Source organism: Desmodus rotundus, chromosome 7, assembly GCF_022682495.2.
Source record: "Desmodus rotundus isolate HL8 chromosome 7, HLdesRot8A.1, whole genome shotgun sequence".
NCBI classification, from domain to species: Eukaryota; Metazoa; Chordata; class Mammalia; order Chiroptera; family Phyllostomidae; genus Desmodus; species Desmodus rotundus.
In genome coordinates, this window is record NC_071393.1 from 89679718 (window position 1) to 89698321 (window position 18604).

Genomic DNA, 18604 nt, shown 5'->3' on the forward strand with positions numbered 1-18604 from the left:
TAAGTCAATATTTAAAAAATTCTGACCTAATACATTTTTTTGTTACTTTTTAAAAAGATTATAGCACTTCAACAAAATAACTGAGCCAGACAGGTTGTTCAACTTAGAGAAAACATGAGCTGGTACCAAATAAGGACTAAGTTTGGGATAATTGAACTGGTAGCTTAGTTTCTTCAGAGTCGGTAATAATTACGTTTTCCAACGGTTTCCTCAGTTTGCTCACCGTTGTTTCTCGCATCCCACTCCTTATCTCTGGGTGCTCTCTTCTTAGGGAAGTACGTTTTTTTAGTGACTCCTTCTATATGGGCTGTGGGCGAGGCATTTCTCAATCTTCACATGTCTGAAACTCTCTTTGTCTTTGTTTTGCACTTATTCTTGGATGATAGGTTGTTTTCCCTCAATATTTCCTCCTCATCTCGCGATTCCTGTTGCTTTCTGCCACCTGTTGTGTGCTGTCTCACAGTTGGTCTTTGGTAGGTTTCCAGTCTCTAGTCTCTGGTAGTTTTTACCTTTATTATGGGTTATCTGAATTTCGCCATGCTCTATTTATTTTTACTGATCCCACGGTGTACTCACTAAATACTTTAAAAACCCATGTCTTTCTCCAGTTTTATGAAATTGCCAGCGCTCGCACCTCAAACATTGCCTCTCTGTCATTCTCTCCATTTCCTTCTTTTGGAACTGTTAATTCCTCCTTGACTTATGGTAGTAACATCTCTTTATGTTTCCTCCTTGTTTTGTAAGTGTTTTTCTTGTTTCGAATCTCTGCATTCGCTGCATTCTGAGTGACTCCTTGCTACCATCTTCCACTTCACTGATTCCCTCTTCTGTCGTGTCCAATCTGTTGGGTGTGTTAGAGTCTGTCAGGTGTGTTAGGACAACTGCGTAGTTTATTCCCAGGATTTCTGATTTTCCTTCTCTTACACACTTGTTCTTCTTTCATCGCTGCCTGTTTTTGACTACGAAGTTAGCACTCTCTTGATAGATGTTAATCTAGCTTTGATTTCTTTAGTATCTTAAATATATTTATCCCAAACGCATTTGATCCCAGTTTTTTTAAATGATTTCCGTGGCTGGTGGAGCCCCACTCAAGTCTCTGGTTTCAGTTACCCTGGTCGTAAGTGGAGCCAGTTGTTGATATTGTTGCCTTGTGGGAACTGAAGTTTCTTTTTTTTTAAACAAGATTTTATTTATTTATTTTTAGAGAGAGGGAAGTGAGGGAGAAAGAAAGGGAGAGAAACATCAATGTGTGGTTGCCTCTTGCACAACCCCCCCCCCCCGCCCCCCCGGGGACCTGGCCCACAACCCAGGCATGTGCCCTGACTGGGAATTGAACCGGCAACCCTTGGTTTGCAGGCCGGCACTCAATTGACTAAACCACACCAGCCAGGGCTGAAATTTCTCTTTAGTACTCTTGGTTTTCAGATGTAGAGCCCCAGCTCGCCTCCGACACCAGCTGTGACAAAACATGTGCATTGCTCTATCTTTTGTACCACCTGTATGCTTTCCACTTTCTCCCATTCTTTTTTGTCCTTCGGGGCTTATACCTTCTTGTTATTGTTGTTATTATATTCATCTAGTGTCATCTTGGTAGATTTTCAGAAGGGAACCAATATAAGGGCACATGTGTTGACCACCATGTTTAACTGAAAGTCTAGGTAGTTGTTTCTATTTGCAACATCTTAATACAGAGTGATCAGTAAAGTGGTTAAGTATTATAGCTTATTAGAAAGCCTACCAAGCATGGGCATGCTCCTGTCTTTACTCACGGCTTATAAACTATAGACCTATAATATGTTATTTTCTCTAGCTTCTGGAGGGGTATGATTTAACTTTTGTTCATTGCTATGCTGTTTTTAATTGTTGATTGCAAACAGTCTATGTGATTTAGAGAGTGAGACTCTTTTCAGTATCTGAGTCATTTAGGGAATAGTTTGTGAGCCTCGTTCAGGCCTCAGTGCAGATATTACATCTTGGAGAATACATCCCCAGTACTTCGAGGATGATCGTGGACTGCTGATTCACTGAGAGCGTGACTGGCCATGGGCTTGTTCTCCTTTGTGAGTGTTTGGAACGACGTATTCCTCAAGTTCGCAGTCTTCTGAGTGCATTTGTCTGAATCGGGGGGTAATGAACAAGATGTCAAGTGTAATTTCCATCAATAATAGCAAAATATACATGTAAGCTAAGTAATATTTTGGTAGAGGTGGCATAAACATTTTTTTAAATTTCTAGATGGTATAGCATGTGTGCTGAAAAGATAAAGTTCCCACCATCCTGTATTTTGTAGAGCAGACATTCTACAAACACTTGCTGAGTGAATGAATGAATTGTGGGTTGAGGTTCCAACCACAGCCTCTTCACTTTTACTGTATGTTGCCTTGAATCTGACCTGACTTTCACGACAGTAACATGAGCCTGCAAGTCTCCAACTCTGGCTTCCTTGGACTCCACCTCATTTCCGCTTTAGGAGGGGCCCAGGCAAAGATGGTAGGATAGTGCCTAGTCCATAAAATTGTAACATATTTTTTGTATATGGCTATTGATCGAAATATTTTCCTCATGTAACTATTTTTTTCTGACTATAAAAATTATTCATATTTATTTCAGGAAAGTTTTACAATTTAGAAAAGAATGAAAAATAAAATAAAAATCACACATAATCCAGAGATAGTTGGTTAATATTTTGCATGTTTTCTTGTGATATTTTAATAACTGTATGTATCAAGGGTCACTCAAGAAAACAGAAAACACTAAGTATTTTAGCAGGAAGGGATTTAATAGAGAAAATCACAGCTTGCAAAATCATTGGACGATCTGGAGAAGCAAAGCGCAGGAAGCTTAGTGGCTTTTGGGAAAACAGGAAGTGGAGAATCACAGAAAGGAGCCGTTGGTGATCTCAGCTGCCCACAGCATGGAAGGAAATGAGTTCCAGGAGTGGGCCTGAAAGTGGCTGCAAACCTCACTTTGGTGGTTTACCCATGTGTCCATCTGCCTGCTGCTGCCAGAGAAGAATAACGGCTTCCCCTTCTCTTCTACCTTCCAAATCTTGCATCAGTGCCTTTCAAAACTGGGGGAATCTCAATCAGAACCGAGCTAGTGAGGGAGTCTGGGAAGTGCAGGTTTGGGGCTTCTGCCTGATGATGTGCAGAGAGTGTTCACAAGGATCTAAATGCTGTGTCAGTTTTGAGTGACCCACTCGTAGAATCGCTTCCCCTGTCACCAATCTCCCAATATGTTTTTCTAACATTTTCTATTAACTAATGTTTTCACCGTTAGTTAATTCCCATCTCTTATTCTGGTCAAAATGAACCCGCAGGTAAATTGTTTGTAGTTCTGCCAACTGTGAGGGTTTCCCTCCTATAATACCCTTAGGACCACTCCCAGGTGGGTATTTAAGTCTCAGCAGTTTTCTAGAAGAAGTCAGAATATCAGGGGTGACTCTCTGTAAATCAGGCCTGACTTTTCTCCTTCAGTCCCCTGGGCTATCAAACACTTCTCCAGAGGCCACAGGTGTGAGTTGCAGGAAAGCTGGTACAGTAGCAGGACTAGGTGCCATGGGAGTCTGCACCCATGTGGTTTACTTACGCCCTTACAACCCGCTCAAGCTTCATGTATGGAAATACCCCGCCCCTCAGAGATGGAGTGCTGCTCAGTGTCCACCTGTAGGGCTCGGTGTTCCTACGGACCACCCAGATTGCATGGCCACTTCGTGTCCCAGGACTGGGCATGCTGTCTCTAGCACAGCCCAGTAGCAAGCCAGCTGCTTCTTCTCAAAGCAGGAATGATTGTATTGGAACATGCGGTGACTCTGCTCTAAATCCCTCTGGGTCCATTCTGTAACTTTCCTGTTAGGTCTAGACAGAGGCTTGCACACAGCTTACCTGCCACCGATACACTGAGTACCCTTGGAAGTGCCGAGCTGTAAGACCCAAGGGGAAGAGCTTCTTTCTTGGCCACTTGGACCAGCTGCAGCACCCTCCCCTGCTCTGGAACCCCCTCAGAGAATACAGCCCTATAGGTGATTCGGTAAAAGGTCAAGAGGAGCACTTTTATGTGGTAGAAATTGCCTCCAAAGTCCAAAGAGGTCCCAAGCTGGAAAGGGCTGAGGTGGTTCTGGAGAATGACAGACCGCAGCAGACATACTCTACACGCTCTTTGTAATGGGGCTCTCACTGCACAGACGGTTTTGTCGCCAGGAGCATGGTAAAGCCTCTGCCCCTTTCATGGCTACGTCCCTAGTCTTATTAAGCATGCCCCTGTGGTTTCACTTAGAAACCATAATGAGGGCAGCTCTCTGAATTCATGTGAACCTCTGTTAAAAAGAATGACTCATAGGCAGTTTCTTTGAGTAGAGTCATGCATTTTATAGTACGTAAGGAAGTTTTGGCACTTGTTTTTAAACTTTAATGAGAATTAGCTTTCTTGTTTGCCTGGACAGATGTGATGCCAGCATAGCCAGACTCTCTGCCGAGCACAAAACGACCTACGAGGGGCTTCAACACTTGAACAAGGAACAGCAAGCTGCCAAACTTATCTTGGAAACAAAAATCAAAGACGCAGAGGGACAGGTACGTCCTTTTTTCAAGCAGCCCGTTAGAAGTGGCCATTGTTCCGAGCTAGGAATGTGGCACGGACTGTTGCTTTCAGGAGATGCTAGGTAGGGCACCCAGCGTGAGCATCATCTCTTTTCTTCGCTTCTTCCTTCCTTCCACGTCACTGGAGTGGTGCTGCCTGAGTGTGGCAACCAAACCACCGAGATTTTTCGGTACAGTCCTAATTTCAAAGGTTCTTTCCTCTCGTTCTTAAAACAATTAATATACTCCAGAAATTCTAAATTATAACCCCAAAGCTACCTCTCACACATGTAAGCGATCAGCATTCTTTTACTTGCCAGTCGTCCCAATTTTGGGTTTGAGAAAAGGTTGCTGTATTCACCGGGACTCCTTGTGTGTGCTGCCTCTTCCCATAGTCTGTGTCTGGGAACAGTCGGGGCAAAGCTTGAGGACAAGCTGGCTAGTGAATTTTTAGAGTATTCCACCTTGAGATTTATCGAGTCATTTCACAAAACAAAATTCTTGGCATTTTACCATGTGTTTTTAGGCCACTTAAAACTTCCCCTTTGCCAGAATGTGGCCTGTCTTTGTAGGACTTTGCCCACAGCACGTGCTTTACTTACTGTCCTTCATTTGAAAAGGGACTGTTCCAGGAATGTGGGGATCTGGTCAACTTGTTGGATTAAAAACACTGTGTCTTAACTACGTCCAATAACCGAAAACCACAGGTATTATAAAACCATAAGAAGAAGAAGAAAACGACGAGGTCAATAACTTTTATCACAGAATGAGTGAGGATAGGCCAGAGAATAAATGCTAAGGAAATATTAAGCTTTCTGGTAGCCAAGCCAAGTAAAATGCATGTAGAAATCCATAAAAAGCTATATTTTTTCTTTGTTCTGGATTTGATAAATACGTGTTCCATGAATCTTTAAGTAAGGAAAATCAAACATCACACTTGAAGAAAATAAAGACATTTCATATAGCACTCGTTTTATATTAAATGTTAATAAAAAGATAAGGCAAACGGGTAGGCAGTGGGAGAAAGGAGTGGGAGGGATGTTCTTTACAAACCACATGTTCCAGTGACTTAATGATATGGGGTAAGTCTGGGACCTTAGTGGGTTTTGTAAGCAGTAAGATTCTGCTCTCTGAGACTAGCAGCTCCATCAATGGTAAAGCCGTCCAGGTAAAGGAGGCTTTTGTGCCAGCAGGTGGAGGTAGTGTGCTGGGCAGACACTTGCCCCTCAGAGAGCTGTTGGGTGCGCAGTGCACGCTGACTTGATGGGTGCGTGTGACAGAAAACGGAGGTGGGCGAACGAGGTGAACTCCTAGGTGAGCGTGTTCAGTTAGACTGATTCTGCACCTCATTTGCCTTGAAGACGGCTTCCTAAGTGTTTTCTGAAATGACCTCCGAACAGGTTTGACGTGCTATCCCAAGCAGAGTCTCTTTTCCAGATTTCTCAGCTTCTGAACAGAGTGGACTTGTCCATATCAGAGCAGAGCACCAAGCTGAAGATGTCCCACAGAGACAGCAACCACCAGCTTCAGCTTTTGGATACTAAGTAAGTAACCAACTTAGAAAAAAATTTTTTTTTTGGTAGAAGTTCTTTATGAACTTCTTAATACTGCAATTTATTTTCCTTTTGGTCTTTATTTATTGCATAAACAAAGTGAAGATAACACTGGAAGTCCAAAGGAAGAGTTTCCGTGTAGCATGCTGTCACTTCACCTTCCTAGTTTTTGGTTTTTGTGGTTGGACAATAAGCCATCTATTCATTTGATAAAACACCTGAGCACTGGCCTAGGTGCTGAGGATAATTAATGAAGAGAAACAGACTCTATTCCTATCCTGGTGAGGTTTACAGTCTGGGGGTTGATGAGCATTAGTTAAATAATGATGAAAATAAGCATTTGCATATTATTATTAATAGTGATTAAGTGCTTTGAAGGAAAGGGACAGGGTGGGGTAGGACAAATAATGTTTCCCCAATGTCACCACCGTTTCCTGTGGGTATGGCCCCCTTGCATAGTAAAAATCACTTTGCATATGTAGTTACAATTTTGAAATGGATAAATTATCCTGGGTTATTTGGATAAACCAGATGCCACCCTTTGAGTCCCTGCGAGAGGGAGGCCCGAAGGTCAGGGTGAGGACAGAAGACCATGTGACACAGCAGCAGAGGTGGGAGTGGTGTGCTGGGAAGGTGCGGGGAAGGGGCCACGAGCTGTGGAAGCTGAAAAAGGCAAGAAAATGGTCCTCCCCTCAGAGCCTCAGAAGGAGACACCGCTGCTCACGCCTTGACTTTAGTCCAGGGAAACTGACTGCAGACCTCTGGCCTTCAGAACTAGGAGAAAATAGGTGTGTTGTTTTTAGCCACCCCGTGGGTGGTCATTTGTCACAGCAGCCACTGGAAGCTGATACAGTGGTGCTGTGAGGGGAAATAACAGGGGCCTGGTTGTGGGGCCTTCCCGAGGAGGCCATGCTTGAAGTAAGAGGTGGAGAGTGAGTGGAATTCGCTAGGTAAAGAGGGAGGTGGGAATACAGGGGATGGAATAGCCTATCTGGGAGAAATGTGGTCCGGGCTGGTGTGGCTCACTTGGTTGGAGCATCATCCTGTAAACTGAAAGGTCACCAGTTCTATTCCCAGTCAGGGCACATGCCCAGGTTTCAAGTTCGTTCCCTGGTGGGGGGCATAAAAGAGGCAACCAATGGATGTCTCTCTCTTACATCAATGTTTCCCTCTCCCTCCCTCTCTCTTTCTCTCTCTCTCTTCCTCCCTCCCTTTCCCTCTCTCTAAAATCAATAAGCATGTGCTTGGGTAAGGATTAAAAAAAAAAGAAGAACCTGCAAGATGGCAGATTGGCTCAAACAGAGATGGAGGGGAAGTGAGGGCTGGAACAGAGAGGTGAGGCTGGGGAGGAGGTGGGCCAGCTTGCAGGGCCTTGTAGACCTCAGTCAGGCCTTTCTGTTCCCGTCACCAGAGCAGTAAGGAGCCCCTGGAATATTTTAAGCAGATGAAATAATATATATTATAATTTTCATCAATGGTATTGATTGCAATTGGAAATGGATCACCAGGGGCTGAAGCAGCGATGGAGACATATTGCTGTTAGGGGCACACTGTTCGGTAGTCTGGGTGGGAGAGGTTTGCATGAGGGGGAGCTGGAGCTCTCTAGTTAGTGTCCTCTAACTCATCATATTTTCCCCCGTTCTTATAGTGACCCTTCAGAGTCACCGTCCTTGCCCACAGTGAAACTCACCTGCTGCTCTTCTGCTCAGTCACAAAACATACACCTTCTCCTACCATGAAGGTTCATGGGCTCGGCATTTTCCTGCCAATGCAGAGCCAGTATTGGCTGTATATGTGTGTGTGTGTGTGTGTGTGTGTGTGTACCTATATGTATATTTGACTTAATATATTTTTAGAAAGATTTAATTTATTTATTTTTAGAGAGAGGGGAAGGGAGGGAGAAAGAGAGAGAGAGAAACATCAATGTGTGCTTGCCTCACACGTGGCCCCCTACTGGGGACCTGGCCCGCAACCCAGGCATGTGCCCTGACTGGGAATTGAACTGGCGACCCTTTGGTTTGCAGTTCACACTGAATCCACCGAGCTATACCAGCCAGGGCTGGCTTAATATATTCTTTAAAGGTGACTACAGGAACTTTGGTAGAGGCTAGTGGAAAGTTTAAGTTAATCATTCCCCTAGTCCTTACATCTCATTGCCTCCATGATTAATGCTATTTCAGTGTTGTTGCCAATTTAACAATTTACTTATGAAAGCCACCTTTTCTTTCCTCTAATTATGTGTATTTGTATAATTATTGAGTTATGTCCTCATTTCTCGTAGAGCCTACAAGCTGGCCAGGCACAGAAAGAGCTCTCCAATCCTTTCTTCAATCACATGGGAAGAAAATTAACATTTTAGTATTTTTTTCCTCTGTGAATTATTTCCTTAGGAGATATTACTGGTCAGCAGATGTGAACATCTTTGTTTTTCTTTCTACATTTTCAAGGGCAGAAGTCTACACACAGAGGCTGTTCAGAGAGGGAATCGGACAAAGCTGGGGGCCTGTGTGAGATAGAGGGACGAATTGGAGACCCAAAGGGTGAAACACCAGTGGGGTGAACTAGGAAAAGTCCCATTCCACAGAGAGGTCATAAGGACAGTTACCTGTCTAAATCTCAGCTCTGGGTGGAGGAGTAAAAGGTATTTCTTGAAAATTCAGGATCACAACACAACCTTTATGTGGATTTAGAACTATAATTCACCTTTCCCAAGCGGCTTGAAGAAAACCACAGTGGAAAATTCTCTTAGAATGATCCTGATTTGGTGGCGGCCTGAGATTCCTGGCCAAAGCAAATGCAAGTCCTCGGTGTTCAAGTCTTCCCACGGACAAATGAAGTGCTAAAGAATGTGAATGTACAATCAAATGCTGTAAAAGAACACAAGGAAAAAGGCCACAAATGTGATCGAGTCAGAAGAAACAACAAAAAGCAGAGTCAGAGTTCTGAATACTGCGTCGATAGGAATTACTGTGTAAAATAAGCATACGTGTATATGTGTGTGAGTATGTATGTATGTGTATACGTGCATATTCACACACATTTTGAAAGTATGACTAAGGGATACGAGATTATCAAAAATGACCCATCAGAATTTAAACAACCAAATAAAACTTCTTCAAAATATAATAATAAAAATGAAAGCTGTAGCCTCTGACCACACCGGACCAGGGAGCCTGAACAGTGGCCCCAGGCAGCCTTGGGGCCCAGCCTATGGCCCCACCTGGTTGCCAAGCACAGCCAGTCCCAGGCAGGGAACCCAGCCAACGACCCCGCCCAAATGCAGAATGTGGCCTGCGGCCCTAGACTGGGCAGCCCAGACAACAACTCCACCGACCGCAGAGCACAGCTTCCAGCTCCACACAGCTGCGAGGTACACTGGTGGCTACGCCTGACCAGGGAGCCTGGCCAGTCACCTCTCCCGACAGTGGAGCACAGCCAGCAGCCTGCTAAATTATGGAGCATAACCTGAGGCCCTGTCTGATCATGAGTCCCAGCCTGTAGTCCTACCTGAGCTTGGAGTCCAGCTAGGGAAAACATCTGGCCAGGGAGCACAGTGTGGGCCCCACCTGATCAGGTGCAGTCGTGGAACCCAGCCTGCAGCCCTGTCCAATCATGGAGTCCAGCCAGCAGCACCATTGTGCCAGGGGACACAGCCTGCAACCCCACCCAACCAGAGGTAATTTCAGAGCCCAGCCAGTGGCTCCAGAGGACGACGCAGCTCACCCAGAGCCCTGCCAGGACAGGGAGCGCAGCCAGTGGCCCCCACTACCATGGAGCATGGAAAGCAGCTCTGCCCAACTAGAGATATAACAGACGTGGATAGAACATTCCATCCAACACATCCTTCTTAAGCGCACACATAACATTCTCTAGGATAGGTCTTGTGTTAGGCCACTAAACGAGTCTTAACAAGGTAAAGAAGATGGAAATAAGACCAAGTATCTTTCCTTCTTTTTTTATAAACCATAATAGCATCAAATGAGAAATCAATAACAGGAGAAAAACTGGAGACTAAACAACCCATTCCTGAATAATCAATGTATCAATGAAGATCAAGAGGGAAATTTTAAAATCTTGAAATAAGTAAAAATGGAAATGCGACATACCAAATACCAAAACTTATGGGATGCAGCAAAAGCAGTTCTGTGAGGAAAGTTTACAGTAATAAAAGTCTATATTTTGAAAAAGAAAGGTTTTGAATAAACAACCTAACTTTATACTTCAAGGGATTAGAAAAAGAATAACAAACTAATCTCAAAGATAGCAGAAGGAAAAAATAAAGCTTAAACTAAACTAGAAATGAATGAAATACAGAATATAAAACAATAGAAAAAAGATGGGAAAAATAAGCAAAACTAATTGTTGGTTTGCTTGAAAGATAAACCAAATAGACAAACCTTTAGCAAGGCTAACCAAGAAAAAAAAGAAAGAGGATTCAAATAAATGAAATTATAAATGAAAGAGGAGACATTACAGCTGATACCACAGAAATGCAAAGGATCGTAAGAGACTACTATGAACAATTATGTCCACAAATTGGATAACCTAGAAGAAAATCAGTGAATTCCTGGAAACATACAATGTACCAAGGCTGAATTATGAAGAAATAGAGAATTGAAACAGAACAATAATAAGAGGTGTTGGGGACCACCCTGTGTGGTTTCGGAGATTGCAGCCCCATAAGGGAAGGCTCTGAAAGGGGCTAGTAAGTCTCCCTGGAAAACCTGGTAACACAGGTGGCCGACATGACCAGACTCTAACACCGAGGGGATCAGGCCTGAAATGTATACTGTATCCTTCGAAGCTTGCTCTGATTTGCTTTGTATGGCCCTGTAGATATAAACTGGATGTTCAAGGCATAAGAAGTAAACTCCTTATCTCATGAAACACGTCATAAAGACCATCTGGCGTCAGCATGTCTCACAGACCCTGACCTATGACAAAGCTCTGTGTTCCTTCAATTGTTATCTAAGATAATACCTGTTTTTGTATGACTAAAGCCTTTTGACATTGATTGATGAGGTATGCATGTATGCGGTATACCCCTACACATACCATTCCCAGGGAAAACCATTTGGGAGAAGGGCTTGAGGTGTTCCCCACCAGAGGGAATTGCCACCCCCTTTCCCGCCAGAACAACAAGATTGTGTCTGGGACAATTTATTTCTCATTGTGGCGGCTGGGAGAGCTCTGCTGGACAGAGGTCCTCCCACAAAGAAGATTGAATCAGTAATCAAAAACCTCCTGGCAAACAAAAGCCCAGGACCAAATGGCTTCATGAGTGAATTCTACCAAATATTTGAAGAAGGATTAATGTCAACGATGTTCAGACTCATCCAAAAAATTGAAGAGGATGGAATACTTCCAAACTCATTCTATGAGGCCAGCATTACCCTGATGCCAAAGCCACATATAGATGCTACAAGAAAATACCCCTGATGAACATAGATGTAAAAATTCTCAGCAAAATACTAGCAACCAAATTCAAAAGTACATTAAAAGGGTCATACACCATAATCAAACGGGATTTGTCCTTGGGCTGCAAGGATGATTCAGTATAGACTAATCAACCACATTAACAGAACAAAGGACAAAAATCATATGATCATCTCCACAGATTCAGAAGAAGCATTTCAATACCTTTTCATGATGAAGGTTCTCAACATAATTAAGGAGTATATCTTCTCCTTCTTAAGAAGGGGGGATAAGAAGGGTATAGAAGGAGTGTAATTCACCTAATTAAGGCCATATATCATAAGCCCACTGCTAACATCATACTCATTGATGGAAATCTGAAAGTTTTTCCTCTGAGACCAGGAACAAGACAAGTGTGCCCACTCTCACGTCTCTTCATCATAGTACCACAAGTCCTAGCCAGGGATAGTAGGCAATAAAAAGAAACAAAAGACATTCAAATTAAAACAAAAAGTATTGTAAAATGATCCCTATTTGCAAATGACATGACATAGAAAACTCTTAAGATTGCACCAAAAAACTGATAGAATAAATGAATTCAGTAAAGCTGCTGTTCTGTGGTCAGTCTTCCCGGTTATGCAGGGCTGCAGGGTGTGGTCCACCGTTAGGCCCAACTGCTGGCTTGGCTTCCAGCCTGGGTAACGCCAAAGAGCTTTGTTCTTAATGGACCGGAAGTTGTATTTATCATTGTCCAACTTAGTCATGTGACTGCACCTCACTGCAAAGAAGGCTGGGAAATGTAGTCTCTGGCTAGGCAGCCGTGTATCCAGTTTACATTTGAGGATTCCTTCCTTCTTTTGTTCCTTGCCTTGCCTTGCCTTGCCTTTTTTTCCTTTATCTTTTATTTTCTTTCTTCTTCTTTTAAAAAAATATCAAAATGCTGCATTTGTTGTCTACAGAGGATGATTTATATCGGGCCAACTATCGATATTTACTGCTTTCTAGTAAGCCTATGGCTCAGATTATAGAAAAGGTCCTCCCCATTAGAAGTTTGTTACATTTCAAGCCCTTATTTGCCTTTCTGAAGCACTTGATAAGAGGAAGTGTGCTTTTCTTCTTTCTCTTCTTCCCCCACTATCTTTTCTGTGCTTCCGTCTCTCACTGCAATCTGGAGTCTGGCACAATAAAATAGGTTAGCTTTCAAAAAGATGAAGATTATATAGCATGTGAGTTTTTATATCTTTTGTGTTGATTCTTTTTTCAAATCTATAATTTATTATTTCTTTTTTTTTCATTGTTGTTCAAGTACAGTTGTCTCCATTTTTCCCCCACCACTCCCCCCAACACCAGCCATCTCTGCCTCCCACCCTCGATCCTACTCCCCTTTGGCTTTGTCCATGTGTCCTTTGTACAAGTTCCTTGATGACCCTTCCCTCTTTCCTCCCCATTGTCCCCTCCCACTTCCCCTATAGTTACTGTCAGTTTGTTTTTTATTTCCAAATATCTGGTTCTATTTTGCTCATTTGTTTGTTTTGTTGATTAGGTTCCACTTATAGGTGTATCATATGGTATTTGTCTTTTACCACCTGGCTTCTTTCACTTAGCATAATGCTCTCCAGATCCATCCATGTTGTCACAAAGGGTAGGAGCTCCTTCTTTCTCTCTGCTGCATAGAATTCCATTGTGTAAATGTGCCACAATTTTTTGATCCATTTCTTTACTGATGGGCACTTAGGTTGCTTCCAGCACTTGGCTATTGTAAATTGTGCTGCTATGAACATTGGGGTGCATAGGTTCTTTTGGATTGGTGTTTCAGGGTTCTTAGGGTATAATCCCAGCAGTGGAATCACTGGATCCAAAGGCAGTTCCATTTTTAGTTTTCTGAGGAAATCTCTAGTTTTCTGTTTTTCACAGTGGCTGCACCAGTCTGCAATCCCACCAACAGTGCACTAGGGTTTTCTTTTCTCCACAACCTCGCCAGCACTTGGTGTTTGTTGATTTGTTTATGACGGCCATTCTGGCCGGTGTGAAGTGTGATCTCATTGTGGTTTTCATTTGCATCTCTCTTATGGCTACATTTAAGGATTTCTTAAAACAGAAAAAGAAGCAAACAGATATTGCAGATAATTAGGGGGTTTACAACAATGGGTGTTTATTTTATTATGATGATTTAAGACACATATATTCTTTTATACTTTCATTACATTTCATAATAAGAATAATAAAAAAGTAATTAAAGGAAGGCAGCAAGTGTTACTTTAAGGTATTTGGAAAGGGAAAGGACAAGAGGGATGAAGAGTTGGGTTATTTTTTCTTTCAATTTTCTTTTTTATTTAAATTAGAAAATATCTACTTGGAGGCCGGAGTAATCTGGAGAACTTTGTAGAGAAAGGGAGCCAGGCAGACGGAGGAGGAGCCCTGGGAATTAGGGAAGCCTGAGGGGGAACCGGGGCAGTGTCCTCTGAGCCAGGAGCAGTGGGGGATCCTCTGAACTGCAAAGACTAGCACTTGGTGTGGCTTTGTGTGACTCTGTGACACTGCAGTGCCCACACTGTTGGCTCTTCATGGGCAGAAAGTATCATCAGGTGCTTTTCTGTTACATCCTCTTCCCCTTCCCACCCCTTCCCCAAATAGTGCTAAATGCAATTCCAAGAAAAGGTGAGCAATGATTCTGAGTGAGCACAGTTTACTGCTGACCTGTTCGTGAGATGTTTGATAGTCAGAGACTAAGGTTGCTTGATGTCATTTTCACATTGTTTTACATCTAACTTGCCGTCTCCTTTATTGTAGATTTAAAGGTACGATTGAGGAACTCAGTAACCAGATTTTATCTGCTCGGAATTGGCTGCAACAGGAACAAGAACGGATAGAAAAAGAACTTCTACAGAAAATTGATCAGCTTTCCTTGGTTGTTAAGGAAAACAGTGTAGGTAGTGATGTTTAGCAATAACATGGTAAAATTAGTTGGTGGGGCCTGTAGTGTCTCAGTAATACCTAACAATTTATCACCAATTCACTTAGCGCCACATAAGCTGTTCGATTTTGTCTTGCCTGAGAATCCATTTCCGTGGTTCCTATTGATTCTTTGTATTTGGGATAAAGAGATGGAGCATGTTGATTTGTTTCGGTTCACAACAGCTAAGTAGAAAATTTTAATATTTTCAGCTAAGATGAATTTAAGTGAAGACCTTAACAAACCAAATTGCCCATCTGCTTTTTTAAATGAAACATGCAATTACAAACTTCAACCTAGCTTGTTTTAATTTCATGATCTGGAAAAAATAGTCTTGATTGGATTTCTCCCGCCAGGCCCCTCAGTCACACTGTAGCCACAGTATGAGATGCCATTGTGCAACATGTGAAGAGAATTCACTGTTTTCTTTTCCAGCTTCCTTCTCCTTTTACCCCACTCTCCCACAGGACTACGATTTGCAGAACTGCTCAAAAACGAGGTTGAGAAAGCCCTTGCCTACATAGTATTCAAAATCACTAGACTCTGAAACCGGTACTTGGCAGGCACGTTTTTAGTTTGGTTATTTAGCCTGAGCATCGCCCTGTCCCTTCTCTTTTCTTGCACTGCTTCCTTCTGTTGGACTTCGATGGAGCAGAAGTGACTGGTGTAGTTTGCACCTCTGGCTCTGCTCTCTCAGTGCCCAGCTGTTAAATTGCAGACTGTGCATTGAACAGCACTGTGAGAGCTTTGTCAGGCCGTAGCCCACGTATGGCTTGGAGTTTGTAGTCCTGGCCTCCAGAGCTCACCAGAGCAGACACAGATTCCCCTACAAATGAAGCATGGTAGAAAGGGAAGGGAAGGGAAGGAAATATTTACTGTATCAAATATTTCTTTAAACATCCTTCACATTTTTATCAGATCTACTGATTGATTTACTTAGATTTATGCTAATACATTTGTAGGCTTCTGGGTCTTTGGATAACTGTTATTTTTACATGTGGGTTGGCCTAATAACTAACAGTAAACCCTAGGATAATGGTGGCTTTAATAAGATAAAAGCTTATTTCTCTTTCACATAGAAGATATGTGGGTATAGGAATTGCAGGGCTGATGTGGTAGCTTGTCAGTCCTCAGTGACCCAGGATCCTTCTGGCTTAATTGCCAATCTTAGAGAGTGACCCTTGTCCTCATAGTTCAAGAAGGTTGCTAGAGCTCCAGTCATCATGTCTGAATCCCAGGAAAAGAAGAAAAAGGAAAGGGCAAAGGTATGCCTCAGCTGTCTTTTAACTTTTCCTGGAAGCTACCATATGCACTTGAACTTGCATCTCATTGGCCACAACTTAATCATATGGCTGCCCCCAAATCAGGAGACAGTAGAAAATGTAGCCTTTATTCTGGGTGACCTTATACCCATCTGTAAACCGGGGTCTGTTAAGAAAGACAAGGATAATGGATATTAGGGTGACCATCGAGCAACCTCTGCGATTCTATTCCTTGCAGACTGTTGTTAAGTGGCATTCTAGCCGATGCAAATGCCATACAGACTTTCTTTTTGGAGTAATCAAGTGCAATTCTTGTCATGGATCTCAGGGAGCCAGTGAAAGGGACATGGACAAGAAGCTCAGCCAGATGTCAGCCAGACTGGACAGAATAGAAGAGAGTCAGAAGAAGCATGTGGAAGTGCAGAGAACAAAACAAGAAGAGGAGAAGCTGCACGGGCGCATCAGCAGGCTGGAGCTGCAGATGAGTGAGGACCTGAAGGATATGAAAGCAGAAGTTGATGCTGGTAGGCCAAAAAGAAACAGCTCTCACAGTTTATTTTCTGTTTCATCTAAAAACCATCTAATTACTGTCTTTTGCTGTGTATGAGGCACACTTTTTGCCCAAATTTTGAGGGAAAAATAAGGATGCACATTAAACATGAATAGTACCCAAATACCTTGCATCTGTTCTTGTGTTTTGTAATTATTTGTAATATAAAATTTCTTGTACCATAATATGTTCAAAAATAAATGCTAAAATTCCCCATTAAAAAAAAAGATTGTATTTATTTATTTTTACAGAGAGGGAAGGGAGGGAGAAAGAGAGGGAGAGAAACATCAGTGTGTGGTTGCCTCTCACGTGGCCTCCACTAGTGACTTGGCCCGCAACCCAGGCATGTGCCCTGACTGGGAATTGAACCGGCGACCCCTTTGGTTCACAGCCCACACTCAATCCACTGAGCCACACCAGCTGGGGCTAACATTCCCTTATAATACAAAAAAACCCAAATATCTAAATATAAATAAATAAAAATTGAATTAAAAAATTAAAACAAAAAGTGTTTTCCTAAAAGTTTAGGCTGAAAACCTGGGTGCACTTTAAACATAGCAAAAATACAGTAGTATTCCCCTACAGCTCCCACGAACCTGGTAGTGCTAATAACAGTGAAATGTCCTCAGGTGATTTTGTAAGTAGCTGTGCTGTGTTGGCTAAAACACTGTTTTAATTCCATGTACATGAAGAGCCACCATAAGGGACAAGCAAACAAAATGAAAATTGCTTAGCTTGCAATTGAGGTGCACTTTCTTTAGTGCTGTCTACAGATTCTTTTCAATTCATAGCCAAGGTCAGTGTGTCTCAGAGCTAAGCACGTATCTTTGAGGGGCTTTTGAAGGCTTTGTTTTTTAATACTGCTGGCAGTATACCACCATGGCAATGAATGGTTTTCCTCTACTCAAAGGTCAACAGGGCCCATTAATTCACACTCAGTTGGAAGACAATGTCAGAGAGCTGATTTCAGTTTCTGAAGCGCTGTCACAAAAGGAGGGATTAGATTTACACACGGAGTGAGGACTACAGAACTGGAACTAGTAAGCGGACATTACCTGAAGACAGCTTTTAACTCAATATGCGGCAGAAGTATAGCAGGTCCTCGAATGAGGATCAACATTCAGCATCATTTTAAAACTCTTGTTTGTGTCAGTTAGCCGTGGTAAAATTGGTTTGTTACTGTCATCTTGCTTAAGGTCACAGAACTTATTGTTAAGTGAGGGCTTACTGTGTCCTCGACTAACTGGTCCTGAAAAGACACTGGTGGCTCTGTGAGTTTGAGGGCTCTTCGTCCCTGAAAGTGCTCACGTGGAAGCTGGGCGGTCATGGTCAGGGAAGAGAGAACAGTCTCGCAGCGTGAGAAGGAGGACCAAACGGCCTCCTGGCTCCTTCCGGTTCCGTGACTCCATCATTCCTTCTGTGGAATTATTGCACTTTGGCTGCGTGGAGATAAGAGTCCTTAGTTATCTCAAGAATAATTTTGTTGTTACCACTGAAGTGTGTTATTTAAGTAGAAGCCACAGTTAAATTTATGAATTGAAGAGCTCGTAAAGGTAAAAATGAATTTTCTTTTACGGTCTTTGGGCTACTAGAATTTGGTATTTGAATATTTCATCTGTGTTTTACTTTGCATCATTTCCTGAGTGAATTTATTTTCATTTAATCAATATACCATTGAGGTTCTTAATATTTAGTACTGAATAAGAATGCATATGAACCTTTTTAAAATTAAAAGTATTTATTTTTTTCTCATAAAATTAATACATTTCTTAATGGGAAATCATAAAGCACAAAATATTTTTTAAAACGCTCACACCGCCCCGGCTGGCATAGCTCAGTGGGTTGAGCACAGGCTGCAAACCAGAGGGTCGCTGGTTTGGTTCCCAGTCAGGGCTCATGCCTGGGTTGTGGGCCAGGTCCCCAGTGGGGTCACATAGAGACAACCACACATTGATATTTCTCTCTCTCTCTTTCTCCCTCCCTTCCCCTCTCTAAAAATATAAATAAAATCTTTAAAAAAAAAGGCTCACACCTTCTTTAATCCAGAGGTCATTTTTGTGTGTATCTTTCTATACATACAGGATATACATGCGTGTGCTTTTTCAAATGACAGCTCATGCCATTCATGCTGATTTATAACCCACTCTTTTGTTTATTAATTTGTATATCTTTCCATTCCGTAAGAACAATATTTTTAATATGTAAAGTTTATACCTGTTTTTCATGAATTGCTGCATAAAGGAAGTTTCCTGAGAGAAAAATCTAATTATACTAATGAAGACAAGACCTTTCAA

General features: G+C 42.4%; 1 protein-coding gene across 4 annotated transcripts in view; it reads left to right on the plus strand.

Moving 5' to 3' along the window:
• The window catches only part of FAM81A (family with sequence similarity 81 member A), a 69438-nt gene that overhangs the window by 47467 nt on the left and 3367 nt on the right, over positions 1–18604 (plus strand). For all 4 annotated transcript variants that reach the window (XM_045202106.3, XM_045202108.3, XM_045202105.3 and 1 more), the window contains exons 5-8: positions 4442–4571; positions 6015–6121; positions 14336–14471; positions 16089–16284. In XM_045202106.3, the coding sequence (XP_045058041.1) occupies positions 4442–4571; positions 6015–6121; positions 14336–14471; positions 16089–16284 (569 nt within the window). The remainder of the gene's footprint in view (positions 1–4441; positions 4572–6014; positions 6122–14335; positions 14472–16088; positions 16285–18604) is intronic.